The sequence below is a fragment of the Macrotis lagotis genome, chromosome X (genome assembly GCF_037893015.1).
Source record: "Macrotis lagotis isolate mMagLag1 chromosome X, bilby.v1.9.chrom.fasta, whole genome shotgun sequence".
Taxonomy (NCBI): Eukaryota; Metazoa; Chordata; class Mammalia; order Peramelemorphia; family Peramelidae; genus Macrotis; species Macrotis lagotis.
In genome coordinates this window covers 51,899,986-51,916,329 of record NC_133666.1, presented here as the reverse complement: position 1 = coordinate 51,916,329, position 16,344 = coordinate 51,899,986, and the positions used below count along the sequence as shown (strand labels likewise).

At 46.1% G+C, this 16,344-nt stretch overlaps 1 protein-coding gene across 1 annotated transcript; it reads right to left on the bottom strand.

Annotated features, from left to right (window-relative positions):
• Nucleotides 1-4,621: 4,621 nt before the first annotated feature.
• LOC141498205 (TLR adapter interacting with SLC15A4 on the lysosome-like) lies at nt 4,622-14,812 on the bottom strand. The gene is made up of 2 exons (XM_074201210.1): nt 14,334-14,812; nt 4,622-9,982 (listed from the first exon to the last, which is right to left on the bottom strand). The coding sequence occupies exons 1-2, from the start codon at nt 14,487-14,489 to the stop codon at nt 9,044-9,046; spliced, it is 1,095 nt and encodes a 364-aa protein (XP_074057311.1). The 5' UTR covers nt 14,490-14,812; the 3' UTR covers nt 4,622-9,043.
• Between the last annotated feature and the right edge of the window lie 1,532 nt (nt 14,813-16,344).

Sequence of the window (16,344 nt, the reverse complement as noted above, 5' to 3'; positions counted from 1 at the left end):
CCTTCAACTTTCTGTGAAACATCAAGAGACTGGAAGGTCACTCCCTCTCCACTGTCTATCTATCTAGCTTACACACACACACACACACACACACACAAACACACAATATAAAAACAAGAGACCACCACACCTTCCTTTTTCCATAGCTACCACAAACTCTTCATTTCTTTACCCAAGTCAAAAACTGTCAATGCAAGGTTGCCCAAGACATTACAATATGACAAAGGCATCTTTACAACACTCTCAAGAATCCTGCCATGCTGATTGAGAAACAGTTGACTAGGAAACTTCCCCTTTGCCAGCCTCCCTTTCCATCTCAGATTCTCATCATCTACTCTCATGGCTCCATTATCAATCATGAAATCTGTCTTCCATCTGACTCGAAGCAGTTGTCCTACCCCAAGGGAGAAAACTACAAAGCACTTTTCCCAAACCCATGAGCTCAGTTAGATCTGGAGAGAGTAGCTGGTAAGGCCCTATGCTTAGCCCCAGCCTCTGATTAGTGTTTCTTGGGCCAGGTCTTTCTATATTGTAATTTATTCTATCTCCCTCTGATAGGTATCAGACCTTTTGGTCCTACTGCAGTTATCTCAGCTCCAAGACTCCTGTATTGACCCCAGACATGTGGGACTAGAACACCCCCCCAGCTCAAGCAACCCTTTTGAATCTAGATATGAGATATCCTGGATATCCAAGACAAGCTCAGTCTACTCTCATATCTCTAGGAACCCTGGGAATCAGCCTCTATGGCCTGTAAGTAAGAGTCACTTAGTCTAACCTCCTACACTGTGCATAGTCGCTCTTACAAAGATTCTGATAGCTTCTAGTCATGAAGAACTCATTACTCCACCAAACAGTCCTTATGGGACTTTGAGACACAGACATTCTGCCAGACAATTAGTTGAAATCTGCCCTGAAACTCCCTAGCTCTTCCCTTTTATTACTGACCAGAGAAAAATGTTCCATCCACTTGGTCCACATTGCCACCCAATCATACCTTCTTATCCTCTACAATGCCTGCCCTTCTTTCTTCTACCACTTTGTGAATACCATCTCCAATCCTGGATGTCCTCAAAGATGTTTACTGTCACATGAAAACTCTTCACATACTTAGAGGCAGCTGACATCGGGGACTAGCCAATTTCAGGAGTCTTCTGAAAAAAAAAAGCAAGCCACCCTCTAACCTTTTGATATTCCCAGCAGGGCCAGAATCAATCATTCACCATCAATCAATCATGCACCAATCAAGGTAAGTCATTACCTCCACGGTAAGTCATTTTTAAGGGGAAGGGGAGGAAAGAGATCCTGATCCTTAAGACAAAGCTCTCTGAGCAGAGAGACTACCAAAGTCCAAGTCTTGTGGCAAAGAACAGGCAGTAAGAGTCCTCAGAAACATATGCCCAATACTGGAGATCACAAAGGGAATAGAGCAAGGCAGGCTGAGAAGGAGTTGGGGGGAGGGTTCGAGGGAGGGGAGAGTTTTAATAGCTTCCTATTTAAACTAATTTTGTGTGTTAAGTAGGGTTTCAAGTTTATTCGTTTCTATCTGCTCAAGGAGTTCAAGAGCTGTCAATAAACTCTGAATTTCAGCATCATGGTACAATACTCCATAGCCCCACCTTAGTGTTGACTCTGATTCCCACACAAGCCTGAGTATTCATTTCCATTTATTAGTCACACATGATATATTTTCCCCAATCATTTAAGGAAGTAAAAAGCAGAACTGCATCAAGATTCTATAGAGTTATATTATAACTTATCTGCCATAAAAAAGAAACAGGATAGCATTTCAAAAGTCACTGGCCACGGCAATGATTCAGTAGAAATGAAGCTGAGCTTTCTCTTTTCCTAGCTGGGTTGTGTCACATCCATCAAGATTATATTTCTACATACATTTTTCAATAGGATAAGGCATAGGGACCAGACCTATGATTTCACTGGCAATGAGTAAACTCCCACCCTCAATACAGGCAGTACCTTCTAGATAACATAATCTTAGAGTTACCTAGATCACTGAGAGATTAAGTGACTTGCCCAGTATGGTCTGCCAGTATGCTCTGGCCAGAACTTAAACCCAGGTCTACCTGGTTCCACAACTTGTTCTCTATCCCTTATCTTATATGGTGTAAGGAATAATGGTTCAGAGGTTAAGAAGACTTGGTTTCAAATCCTACCTTTGACACTTTTTATAGGGTTTTTTTTTTTTTGGCAAGGAAATGGGGTTAAGTGGCTTGTCCAAGGCCACAGAGCTAGGTAATTATTGTCTAAGACTGGATTTGAACTCAGGTACTCCTGACTCCAGGGCTGGCGCTCTATCCACTGCGCCACTGAGCTGCCCCTTTACCTTTGACACTTGAGGGAGAAGTATACCTGGATAATTCATTTAATCTCTCAGACTCAGTTTCTTCATCTTCAAAATGGGTATTATAGGACTTGTGAGACTCAAACAAAAATTATTCATTGTATACATTTTTCAGCAATTTCATCATACCAGAATAAGCACTGCCTCTGCAGCCACATCATAATAAACTCTTCAGAGGCATTTAATAAGAACATTTGAGAAGGTTCTCAAAGATCCCAGAACCTGCTAGACTAAGTTGAGGCCCAGGCCACCTCTAATGATCTCTCAGATTCTGATCTATTATTTTTCAGAAGAACAGATGTCCCTGGGGGCTTCCCACCTGTCCCATCTGTCCTTTTACCCCAGGACTACTATGAAAAACTTCATGTCTTTCAACATGTACATCAGAGGGAGGGGTCCTCTAGAAAGGAGCTATGGGTTAACAATGACAAGAATGCCAAAGGGTAAGTGGAAGGGCTCTGTATCGCCAAAGGACATGTTCACAGCAATGGTGTGACAGAGCCACTGAGGCATGAGAGTATTTGGGTACAATTCTTCCCACTTCTCTGAAGCGCTCAATTATTATTATCAATAATAATAAACAGAAGACATGTACCAGATGATGAGTTGAGTGCTAGGAAAACAAAGGTAAGGCAAATCAGTCTTTGCCCTCAAAGAGGGGACCAGATCTGTACCCAAGGAGTCAAATACAAAGTAAATACAAAAAATTACAAAGTCATTTCAAGAAGAAAAGAAGGAAAGATGAATTGATGAAGTGCCTACTGTGTGCCAGACCGTGTTAGGCCCTTCAGAAATGTGATTTTCATAACATGTGATCTTCACATGAAGTCCTGACAGATAGGAGCTCTGGTTATCCCTGTTTACAGATGAGTAAACTGAGGCTGAGTGAAATTCAGTAACTTGCCTGTGATCACACACCTACTAAGTGGTAGCAGGCAAACCTAAACATCTAAGTGACCATACACTGCTACATGATTTTACTTTTAATTTATATTTCAGAAATGTGTGGATTTGAGTGGAATTATGTGGGCTGCTTTGAAATTGAAACCCAGCTTTGAGCTATTCACTTGTCAGCTACTCCATTTCTCCCTTATATTAGTCGACATTTATCTTCTAAGGAGGAAAAAAATCAGGACTCTCAAGAAAACAATGCATTATATGGGCCTGATCTTGCCTTAAAGTCCCATAGCAAGGTATCCCAGAAGACTCTTCATGGCCACAAACCAATCTGGCTCTCAGGTCAAGAGAGGGAAGACCAGAGAGCCACACTCCTCTCCAAAGAATCTTAGAACTGTATTGTCCTTGCTATCAAGGATCCCTGGGTGGTCCAAGTGTTGGAAAACCCAATCCAAAATCCTGGATCCACCACAAGCCAAGCCTGTACAGCATCAAGGCCAACCACTTCCCAAGACTCATGATCCTTTGGCTGTCCACTAGATGGGGATGGACCCTGGGCTAAACTTCCAAAAGCTGCCCTATGGGGAGCTGGGATAGGGGAAAACACTTGGGATTCCCAGTTAGACTCAGGTTGCATTCTCACTTCTTCTGATTATAACCTAACTTACTGCACACCCTTGGGTAAATGCCTTTGTTTCTTCATATATCAAATGAGGGATAAGACTAAATGGCCTCTGAGGTCCCCTCCAGCTCTGTATCTAGGCCCTTATGAGCCTACTGTGTGTTCAGTGCAACGTGAAGCTCTGGAGAAGATACCAAAGAAAGATAAGGAAGGCTTAATGATATAACAAATCACACAGGTTCTGAACTCAAAGGCCCTAAGTTCAAATCCTTCCCTGATACTTATAACTCATACAAGCTTGGTCAAGTACTTAATTTACCTACACCTCAGTTTCCTTGCCTGGAAAATGATAGGATTGGCCTCAAGGACCTCCTGGAATTCTTTCCCAGTTCTAACTCTGTGATCCTAAGTATGACCTTAGCTCCTTATCTCAAAAATGAGTAGTTTGGATTAGTCCAGTGGTATCAAATGCCTGTGGAAACAGAAGTCACGGGCAGCTAGGTGGCACAGTGGATAGAGCACTGACTTTGGAGTCAGGAGAACCTGAATTCAAATCCAGCCTCAGACACTTAATAATTACCTAGCTGTGTGGCCTTGGGCAAGTCACTTAACCCCATTGCCTTGCAAAAACCACCTAAAAACAAAGGAAAGACACAGAAGTCACTAATCCATACATAAGGATCCTTGGGTATCCCATGTTGCCAGTTTTAAAATGTGATATTCTCAATATTTCATTATATTTTTAACTGTCAAATATTCCCCAATGACATTTCAATGTGGTTGAGGCCATAGTTGGGAGTGGTATTGTCCTGCTGGCTTCATGTCTGACACCTCAAAATTGATGACTTCAGCAGCCTTTGCCAGCTCTGGAGCTGAAAGTAGGCAACCACCCCAAGGCAGGTCACCCTGGGCCAGCTCTTAGCCTATTCTGCTCCCTTTTCCCTACCTTCCTTGCCAAGGTACCTGGAGATGTTACTCCTCAATGGGTCACAAACACTCTCTTCTACTTGGATGTGTTAACCTGATAGTGAACCCTGCTCCCAACCTCTGCAAATACATACGGGTTAAGTAATGGACTTTGTAGGCTGGGTTAGGAAACAACCCAAGAAAGAAAACAGGATCATCTGGGATAAGGCATGTCATCCCTGGTCCAAAACTCAGAGACAAATTCATGCAATTAAAGTCCTGAAGTCTGCCCCATCATGCCTGGGAATGGCACCAGGCTCATCATCTTCCCTCCTTTCAGTGGAATTTCTCCTATTCAACTTGCAGAATAACTCAATGTCTGACATAGAAGGCCAGGCTTGGGGGCCTGTGAGCCTCAAAGCAAACTGCCTCTCTTCTCTACAGTTTCCTCGTCTGAAAAATGGGGTTAGCAATAGCAGCTTCCTCACTAAGTCAAAACAAGGAATAAATGAAATCATGAACAAAAAGGGTTAGACTTAGCTCAAGGGTGACCTATACCAGACTTGACCTGCTCCCCTCTCCCTATTACCAGCTGTTAATATTGCCCACTGTACACTCCAAAGTTACTTTGCATTCATTTTAGATAGTTTCTCTGGTTACTCTTACTCTCCCCAATGGAAGCTCCCTGAGAACAGGTCCTGGTTTTTAATTTTTTTTTTTTAGCTTTTTGCAAGGCAATGGGGTTAAGTGGCTTGCCCAAGGCCACACAGCTAGGTAATCGTTAAGTGTCTGAGGCCAGATTTGAACTCAGGTACTCCTGACTCCAGGGCCAGTGCTCTATCCACTTCGCCACCGAGCTGCCCCCTGGCCCTGGTTTTTAATTTTTTGTTTGATTTTTTTTCTTTCTATCCCTAGCCCTTAAGACAGAATTGACTAAAACCAAAGATGTGCCTGAGAAATGTTTATTTGAATGAATGTCTTATTTCTACTTTATCAAGAAAGAATAAAGAAACAATTAGATGAGTTTAGCACCAGAGTGTTAATTTGGTAACCCAAATTACATTTTTTAATTAGAGAGATTCTTATTCAAGGTGGTATCTTATTCAAATGCTAGCAGGCTCCACCACTGTTATGACAATCACTTGTTTTGACAAGTTAAATGTTAGTCCAAATATTAAGTATCTGAAAAAAATTGTCCACACCAGTGATGTTAGCTGATTAGTCTTTATTTACATCAACAAAGTTGATATATTTGAGGCATTCATTAATTTTTATCATTGTGGTGACTTTTCCGTTAAAAACAAACTTTTTCTTTTTTTTAGGTTTTTGCAAGGCAAACAGGGTTAAGTGGCTTGCCCAAGGCCACACAGCTAGGTAATTATTAAGTGTCTGAGACCAGATTTGAACCCAGGTACTCCTGACTCCAGGGCCGGTGCTTTATCCACTACACCACCTAGCTGCCCCCATAACAAACAAACTTTTAAGAGAAATGGAAAAACAGATATTGCCTTGTCAGTATTTTCAATTCATTTGGTCAGTTCTTCCAAATTCTTGACCCTTCTAGAAGTGTCCAAAGAGTCCAAGTCTACCAACAGCAGGATAAGAAGGGCAAGTAGGGGACTGCTACACCATTCTCACTTACCAAAGCATACCACAATCAGAACTTCCTTCACAGAAATTCAAAGTGCTTTAAAACTCTCATCCTTTTAGTCTCTGCAGCCCTTCTTTGGGGTATTATTATTTATTATCCCATTTTACAGAAGAGTAGACTGAGGCAGAGACCCCCAAGGAAGTGGCAATGGTTCCATAGTCCATTAATTCTTGTCCTCTTTGCCAGCCTCCTCCTACGAAGAAAGTGTATTGAGCAATCTTCCCAGATTTATGGCATGGACAAGAATAGAAGGTCTGGCAAAAATAAACCTGTGGGCCGGTGAGATGGAGGAAGAGCTGTAGCCTTGTCTGCAAGGCAATGTAGGTATCTGCCTCTTTCCAGAATTTTTGCTAACTTTGGATTTCATACCCTTAAAAAGCCATTCTCAGCTCTATCCTAAGTTTGGAGCTAGTAATCTCCTACCAGCAAAACAGAGGATGACTCAATAAGTTATTGTCTAGCCTTATAGGAAAGACTGTGGATCCCACTCAAGAGAAAAGCCACCAAGGAGCCCCTCTTCCCTACAACAATATACACTCAACCTACTTTCTCTGTAATCCTCTCCCTCCAATGCCCCAGGAGAAAGAGTCAAGTTACCTGGCTTTGAGATCTGGCTTTGTCTCTGTGACTTGGTGTGACTTTGGTCAAGTCACTAGACCTCTCTGGGCTTATTTTCCTCTTTTATAAAATGGAACAGTGATATGAGATCCCTTATGGCTTGAACATTCTATGAATCACAGCAATGAAAAAAGTACTGGCAATGACTATCACAAAACAGTGCAAGAGCATCAAGTTTCTACACTCTGTTTAGTTACCTGCGGCTCCCTTTTCCTCTCCATGTCACAGAAGCCCAACAGAAGCATTGGCTTTCAAGTCAAAGGCCCTAGGTTCAGATCTCAGATCTAGTAAATATTAGCTTTATGGCCTTGGGCAAAGCAACTCCCTTCTTTGGACCTCAGTTTCTTAATCTGTAAAAGGAGGGAGCCCTTTCCAACTTTGGGTCCTAAGGTCCTAGGAACTGAGTCATGCAAGTTTTCTTCCAGAGCACACGAAGGACATGAAAGTGTCACTGGGTTCTTCAAGGTTATGCTGGTAAAGTCTAAGTATGGCCAAGTCCTAATTGACTGGAAGGATCCGGAGGATAAGTTGGTAAGGAACACTGTGGGCTATCTGTGGGTCTCTACCACTGGAGGCCTGGCTTCCCAAAATTCCAGTAAAACTTGGGGCAATCACAATGGCTCTCTGAGACCCTGTTCTAAATCAGACAGGGGTAGAACCCTGCTTCAGTGGATGAGGGTTTGCCGGTGAAGCCCCTGATCCATGAAGTATTGCTCCCCTCAGTGGCTCACTGTCTAGAGTAAATGTCATCCCATCCCTTGGTGTCCTTCACTGCAGGACCACGAAGGGGATATGCTTAATCTGGTTTAGCCTCTGGCTGTCTAAGCTACCCAGGGTCCCCTGACTATAGTGGCAAACAAAGCTGCCAAAGGGAAGGCAGAGTCAAGGGGGAGGGAGTTAGGAAGAAAATGAAGCAGGCATCCCTTTGAAACAAAATACAAAGGTACCTCTGTCACAAATCACAGGAGTTCACCATTTGAAAGGACATTCAGACTCCACTGTGGTGGACAGACACATCCAACTGTGTTTTAGTCAGAAGACCTGGAGCCAAGTCCTGGTTTGGTCATGTCCTTGAAAAGTTACCCCAAGAAAGTCACTTAAACTCTCTTAGGTCTTAATTTCCTCATGTATTAAATGAAGCTAATGGTACTTGTTCTCCATCCCCAGAACCACAGACTAAGAGTTTGAAGGAACCTTCAAAGATATCCATTCTAAACTTTTATTTTTACAGAATAGGAAACTGAGGCCCACAGAAGGAAAGCAACTTCCCAGAATTACAGACTTACAAAATCTTAGAGCTGGAAGGGATTTCAGTGCTCATTCAATCCAATCCATCTCTGGAAAAGACTCCCTTCTGTGATATACCCAAGTGGTGCACAAGAAGCCTTGTATCTCTATCATATGTGAATCAGTTAAAGGAAATAAGAATGTTCAGTTTGGATAAGAGGCTGGGGAAAGGGGGACATAACTGTTATTTTCAAGTATTCAAATGACATTTATTAGAAAAAGAGATCTGACTTGTTCAGTTTGGCCCCAGAAGGCAAAGCTAGAAATATCGGATAGGTCTGATGGAATGAAAGGCTTCCATGGGTGCAATGGGCAGCCTCCAAAGGTAAGGAGCATTTCTCTTTCTAGAGGGCTGAATATCCCTGTGTTGGATGGACATGGTATAGTAAGGATCATTTTTTTTGTTTCTGGGTTGAACTCCATGTTTCAAAGGTCTTTTCTAGTTTGATTCTGCGATTTGGTGTTCTTGTCATGATGGAAGTAGGCAATGGAAGTGCTGCAATTGGAAAGTGAGACCACAAAAAACTGAATTCAGTACTTTCTCACTGCACCAGGGTTGATATGAGAAAAGCATTTGTCAACTCTGAGCTGCTTGGAGATGTCTCCCTACATGCAACAATGTCTCCTCCGCCTTCTCTGAACTGGACAGGCTACTGAGGCAGTGCATCTTCTGGCCCAGCAGCAGCCCAAAGGGAATTGCCTACATCTTCGGCAACTTCTCCCACTTGATCTGACTAGAGATCTGCAGGTTAGGAGTGCTGAGCTCTGAGCTGTTTCCTTTGGAAGCATAATACAGGCTGCGCAAGGCCATGGATTTTAAGAGGGCCTCTCGAGCTCGGGACACCTGAATGTTTTGTTCTTGTGAGATCTGAAGGCTGATGTGGCTCAAGTTGTTCATCAGGAGATTGGAAGCCACAAGACTGGTCACAGAGTGGCAGCGGGTCAGGTTCTCTTCAAAAACCTGCTTGTAGAGCTCATCGACCTTCTTTTCCACATAACTGTTAAGCATTGAGTTGGACAGGGGCTGCCTGTGTGACAGGATACTTCTTTCTCGAACCTCCTCCCCAGGCAGGAACTTGTATCCCACAGGGAGTGGCCTGCTGGGGATAGGAGAATGGCCCAGGGGGATGTCTTCAGAGAGAAGCAGGGGTCTAGTGAAAGTCTCATCATGGATGTGGTCCATGAAACAACCAGAATCATAAGCGTACCCCACACGATTCCCCCCAATCTGGAGGTCAGGATAATTCTGACAGATGCTGGTGCAGGACCAGGAACGATACAGATCCAGCTCATCCTCTGGAGGGGCTCTCTGGGGGATCTGCAAAGCTGTAGACGCATTACCCTGGAGGGCAGCACCCTGCTGGCCCTGCATCACCACCCCATCTGCCATGTCCTTACTGGGCTCCGGACAGCTTGCAGGCCAGCATTTGTCTGGCCTGTTTACTTCAGGGGAGGGAAGTGTGACATCTTCACTATCCAAAAGTTGCTCTGTCCAGGCCTCCTTTTCCTCTCTGTGGTTCTGCCTACATGTGTGGGGTCTGCATGGTTTAGTATGTTCTCGGTACAAGATGCCAGGCAAGAAAGCTTCAGCCAACATTTTGTCAGGCAAGCCTGCCAACCAGCAGAGTGCAGTAGAATCCTAAAAATAAAGAGTTCCCATGAGGACCACTGAGAAATCAGGCAGGGCCAGAAATTCTCCAGACCACTGGGCTGCATAGCTGGTGACTTGGGTGCCCCAGTCAGGGATAAAACAAAACCTGAGCACACACCCCCAGGAAATATCTAGTTTTCTTATCTATAAATCACATACCCATGCAAAAACACATACACACATGCAGAAACACATGCAGAAACATACCTATCCATTCACATGTTCACATGCATACATGCAATCAATCTACACTCCTGCACATGGATATACATGTGCATACACATATGCACATGGGCATGTACCACACAAGCAGATACACACACATACTACTGACCATTTCTGTACTATCTTCTCATCAAGCTGTCCCCACTCCAGTCATCATCAACCCCTTCTATAACCTCGCCCTCTTGCTGGCCCCTTTCCTTGCCCAGGCCTCTACCCCACTTGCCTGCATTGCCATACCGCACCCCTCCCCTTTCCAGCTCCCCTTGGCACAATGGAAACAGAGCCTAGCTTGCTTGCTTCTGTGTGTGCTCTCTGGCCTAGTACACTGTCTGGCACATGGGACTCCACTATCTCTTAATCTATGGGCATTATAGAACTCACCCAAAAAGAGTCATTGAAAAAGGAAGAGACCAAATATTTATTAATGTACTAATAACTCAATCCCTCTCTAAGTGCCCCCCACCTCATGTGGGCCAAAAGCAATGGCAAGCACTGAGAATTCCTCCCCTCCAGAAAGTTTCCATTCTATTGGGGCAGCCAAGGAGCACATATAAAAAACACAGGTGACAAATGCAAAGTCAATAAGCAACTTGAAGAAACAGACATAAAAATGAAGGGAAAGCAAGGTGGCTGAGCAACTTGGGAAAAACAGGAAAGCCTTCTTTCTGGCAGAAGGTGGTGCTTGAGCTCCATATTACAGAAGAAGGCCTCTCAGGAAGCTGAGAAAAGAGAAGACATCCCAGGAACATACAGGGGCAAAAGAGATGAACCTAGAGAAGGTCAGTCAGGTCCCAGATGGCAAAGAACAGGATGAGAGTAACACAGAAATACTGGGGGAAAAAAGGTTGGGGCCAGGTTGGGTAGGAATTTAGAAGCTAAACAGAAGAGTTTGATTTGGTTGTGGTCACTCCAGAGACCATGGGGACCAACTAGAATTGATTGAGAAAGGCAGTAAGATGATTAGAGCTATACTTCAGGAAGCTCACTTTGCATCAGCATAGAGAATGGACTGGCTTGGGGACAGGTTGGAGGCTGAGAGACGAAGCAGAACGCTGGTGAAGTAATCTTAGTGAGAGGAAGTGAGGTAGATGTGAGAGTAGAGGGAAGGGGTCAGATGGGAGAGATATGAAGGTAGCAACAGCTAGATCTGGCAGCTGATCAGAAGTGCAGAGAGAGGGAGAACTGAGTATGACGTCAAGGCCATGGACCTGGATGAGTGGGTGGATGGTGGTGCCTTGAACAGAAATAGGGAAGTTGAAAGTTTGAGTGGAAACATGATGGGTTTATTTTTAGATATATTGAGTCCAAGATGTCTATAGGAGATCCAGTTGAAGATGCCCAATAAGGTAACTGCTGATATAGAACTAAAACTTAGTAGAGAGACTGGGGCTAAATGTGGAAATTTGGAAGTCACCCAGACAGACATTGAAATTTAAAGTTAAGGGGTAAAAGAGCATAAGGCAAGAGGACCTATGCCAGAATCTTGGGAAACTGCTACATTAGGAGCCAAGATAGTGGATGAGGGGTCAACAAAGGAGACTGAGGACAAGTAGTATGCCTGGAATGTACAGAATCAGGAAATCCTAAGAGAGGGGAGAGCATCCAGAAGGTGGTCAACAATGTCAGATAGGTCAATCTGGACAAAGAATGAGAAAAAAATCATCAGACTGGATCATTAAGAGATGTCTGGTAGCTTTGGAGACTGAAGCTTCGGTGAGGAGGTTAAAAGTCAGACTAGAAAGGGTTGAGGAGTTGGAGAGAAGGTGGTGGCATGTGGACGATGTTTAAAAGAAGCCTGGCTAACAACAGAAGGAAGAATATAGGGAACTGTGGAGGGGATGAAAGTCTAGTGAAGGGGGTTTTAAGGATGGGAGAGTCATTTTAAAGATAAAAAAAAAGCAATCAGTTGCTAGGGAGAGGTTAAGGATTGGAGGTAGGGGGAGGTGGGGCCACATACTGGATCAGATGGCAGAACAGGAGATTAAGGGATATGGCCAAGAAGAGGACTCCCTCTTTATCAAAAACTACAGGAAAGGAGGAGAGAATGAGAGAAGAGGTAGCTGGATTTTTTTTTCAGTAAAATGGGAATCAAGGTCCTCAGCTGAGAAAAAGGGGGGGAGGCTGAGGTAATGAAGGGCTTCCGGAGTGAAGAGCAGATTTGGACTAGCTTCTGCAGAAGTGAGATAGGGAATCAATTAGGGATGAATAAAAGAACTGCCCTGCTTCAATGAGGGCCCAGCTTCGGTTGGAAAGTCAGCATGGTTGTGAGATTGCCTCGTGCTTTGTTCAGCCTCTCCTGAGTAGAAATGAAGGAGGCAGATGGTGATGAAATCATATCTGATTCCAGAGTTAACAGGGAATCACTGGAATTTATTTAGTAGGGGAGTAACATGTTCAGACCTGTGCTTTAGGAATACTATTTTGGTAGCTTTGGGGAAGGGTGGGAAGGTCTGAAGCAGGGAGGTCATAGGGGGAGGCTATCGTAATAGTACAGGAAAGGGCTGATGAGGAACCGAAGCAAGGTGATGGTTCCAGGAGTTGAGAGAAGGACACATAAACAAGAGATACTGGAGAGATATTAAAAATGACAAGATTCTCGGCCACTGGTTAGCTATGGGGATCATGAGAGTGAGGACATGACTGACTGGAAGCTGTGGAGGCTAGGTGGCTGGAAGCAAGATGGCACCCTCAAACTAGGCAAGTGTGGAAGAGGTAGCATTGGTGGGAAAGGACATGTAACAAGTTTGCTGATGAAGATCACACCGCAGAGATCATCTCATCCTGTGTGACTCACTTCACTCCCTCCCAAAACAAAAAGGGGGAGGAAGGGCCCTGACTCATTCACTGGTGTTCAGGATACCTTGCCAAGCCATGAGGTGATTTGGGAGCAGAAGTGTGGAAACACTTGAGGGCCTGGGTTGAGGTGGATGAGATGTGGCCTGGATGTGGAGAGGTTAAAGCTACCCTGAGGGGCCAATACTACTTGTTCAACTCTGGTGGGCCAACATGGGAGGGGTTGGAGTAGAGGAGCCTTGAGTAAGAAGGAAGTGGGGCTGGAGACAAGCCCAGGATCATCTCTGATGCCATGCTAGCTTGGCTGCTTTGGAGAACTTCAGTCCAGACGACAGTTTGAAAGTTTTACAGAGAAATGAGAGTTGGCTTAGGTCTGAGAAGGTTCAGACATGCCTTGGACCACTTGCCCTTTCCTGGTCCATCTCCAGGTCTAGAATGCCCTCCCCTGGCTCACTGACACTCTTAGAATCTCTCATTTCCTTCCAAGCTTGGCTCAAGGGCTAATTCCTATACCGAAGGTCTTTCCTTTGAAAACCTGGTCCCAACCTGCTTTTGTTCTTATATATATATTATTAATTCTCATGGTATCTTCTTGTTACACACACACACACACACACACACACACACAAAAACACACAAACACCCAACAGAACACCCCCCACCTCCAGGCTTTTATAGGGCCTCTCTATTGTCCTTGAAATGAACTCCTCCCTCCTCTCTTCCACTTTAGAGAATGTCAATGGCTTTCAAACCACAACTGAGGTCCCACCTCCAAGATCACCTAAAGCACATCAGCCTCCTGTCCCCATCCCCCAGCTACCTTGTCTCTAAAGTATCTGTAGCCTGTGTTTACCTAGATGGGCACAATGGCAGTCCAATCAAAACTGAGGGGGCTGTTCCATGTTTATCACCTAGCAGGCACTTAAAGACAAATGCTTGATGAATCAATGGATAAAATAGTAACTGAAGCAAAATATCAAGCTAGATAATCATTAAAATAAAGTGCATGCTTATAAATGGCCCCAAGGCAGTGGGTGTCCAGGCCCCACACACTAGAGGGATTGGATTTAGGCTTTTCCTGGTGGCATATGGACTTGCCCAGGATCTCCCAGCCAGAGTGGCTCAGAGGCAGTGTCTTCATGTCCCCTGTCTCTCCACACTCCAAGGGTCCTAAGCTACCTGCAAGGCCCCAGAGCTTGGAGTGAGGCATTTCATTGTGCCCGAGCGCCAGCGAGCTGCTCCAGTTTGGGACATCGGTCAGGATTCCATGTGCCCACATGGCCCAGTGTTTGGGGACAGGGTTCGAGGCCCACTGGCTTACCTTGCTCCGAGGTCCCTGGCTGCCCGGCACCAGTGATGCTACTCGGGGACTGGGGGCCGCCTTTTCTTGTTTCCTGTCCTGACCCCGGACTGGCTCTTTCCCTCTGGTGACCAGCCCAGTTGGAGAGCTGCATGGGCAGGTCCCAAGGGTGCGCATGACGAGTCATGGAAAGAGGAAGTGGGGATGGGCCTCCTGAGGCGCAAGGGCCAGGGCTTTCCCAGGGAGGAAGGGAAATGAACCTCCCCACCCCCACCCAAGACACACTTCTGACCTTTCCCCCGCACAGACACCCACTCCTGGGGGGGGGCGGCTGCTGGCCCCTTTCAGCATCATTATTGCGCACACTATGCTGGGGGGCCGGGGGGTGCATATAGGACAGCGAAGTACCCGTAGCGTCGGCCCCAGAGCTTTGACAAGGCAGGAAACTGAGGCTCTGAGAGTCAGGGGACTGTCCCAAGACACTAGGGCCAGCCCGTGCCACCGTGAGGGGGGAAGGGAGAAAGCGGGAAGCGGGAGGAGGGAGGGGGCGTGGTTTGTCGCGCTCTTGGAGTTTCCCGACAGCTCATTGGCTCCCGCGGCCTGCCGAGCAGGTGAGGGGGGAATAGGGAATGTGCGCGCGCATGCGCCGTGGGCACAGCGGGCGCTGCGGGCGGGGGCGGGGGAGGAGGGGCGGAGGGAGGAGGGCGGGGCCTGGGCCGGCCCTGCCTCGGCGCTCTCCCCCCTTCCCTTTCGGATACTAGGGAGGCCTTCGGGGAACTTGGGTTCGAATCCTGCCTGCCATCTCTGGACTTCTCGGGCCTCAGTTTCCATCTCTGTAAAAGGAGGAAGGAGAGGGCGGACTCGACGAGTCCTGAGGGCCCTCCCACCTCTAGATCTAGGAGCCTCTGCTCTCCTGGATTACTTCGGAAGTGGCCACCGTCCAGAAAGGAAGGCCCAGGGCTGGTAGTGTCCCAAGAACGAAACTGGCGGCTCTCTCAGGGGTATCGACTCAACCAAGGTCTCCCTGCTACAAAGTCGCAAGGTGGGACGTGGAACCCAGGTCCGCTGCTGCTCTGGGCCGGGAGCCTGCAATGCCATGAAACCCCCCCTTTTTCTCTAACTCCAGGGCTTGGCCACTGGCCTGCCTGATGGTTGGCCCTGATGGATGGCCAGGTCTGGAAATGGAGAAGAGAGGAGGGGAGAGGAGAACAGGATGGGGAGGGAGGAGAGGGGGGTGAGGAAGAGGAAGAGGCTGGTTAGAGGAAGGGCAGGGTAGCACGGCCCATTGCTTCAGAGTAAAGTCATCCAGAAATACTGAGAACTGGAAACAGAATCCCATTGTCCCTTGTTACCCAATCAAGGGTGCCGTGATGGGTTTCCCTTAGCCACAGGAGAAGTGGGTGAGGGAGGATGGGTGGGTGCCCCTTTCACATCACCAGCAGCAAAGTAACCCATCCCAAGCTCCCCTCAAACACTCCAGTGAACATCCCTGCCTCTCTATTCAAATTCCTTACACCAGACAGTCCCAGACCTTAGAGAAAAGTGAGGCAAGAGACAGGAAGAAGGGAGGAAAGAGGAAGGAGGTCATTATCTCTCCAGGGGGGACTCAGTCACTTCATCTGTAAAATGGGAAATCACACTATTTGCAGGATCTTCATGGTAAAACATGCTATGGGACTCCAGAGAAGTGGGTAACCTCCTTCCTTTTGCTGCCCTTCCCTCAGTTTACCGGTAGCTTAGAAACATGTTTCAGTGGAGTAAACATACCCCTAGGCCACGTATCCTAGACACAGTCAGTTTCCCAAGGGCCTAATCCCTTTCAGGGGATCCCTGATGGAAATGAGGCAGGAACAGGGAGGCAGAGAATGTGAACAAGATTTGGCTGCACAGCTGCCTCATAAGAAGAAGGTGTATTTGGCCAAGAAAACATTTGTCAGACAGATGAATTGAGGCACAAGTGGAGAGAAGTGATGACTAGCAGCTTCTCCATCTACAACCCAAATTCCTTTCTTAGTCTGCTCCAGGCTGGAAA

Excerpts from the sequence above, each read along its gene's own strand:
- LOC141498205 (XM_074201210.1), bottom strand. The coding sequence starts at position 14,489 with ATGCGCACCCTTGGGACCTGCCCATGCAGCTCTCCAACTGGGCTGGTC. Across the intron at positions 9,983-14,333 it reads GCCAGGGACCTCGGAGCAAG|GATTCTACTGCACTCTGCTG; the intron begins GTAAGCCAGTGG and ends CTTTATTTTTAG.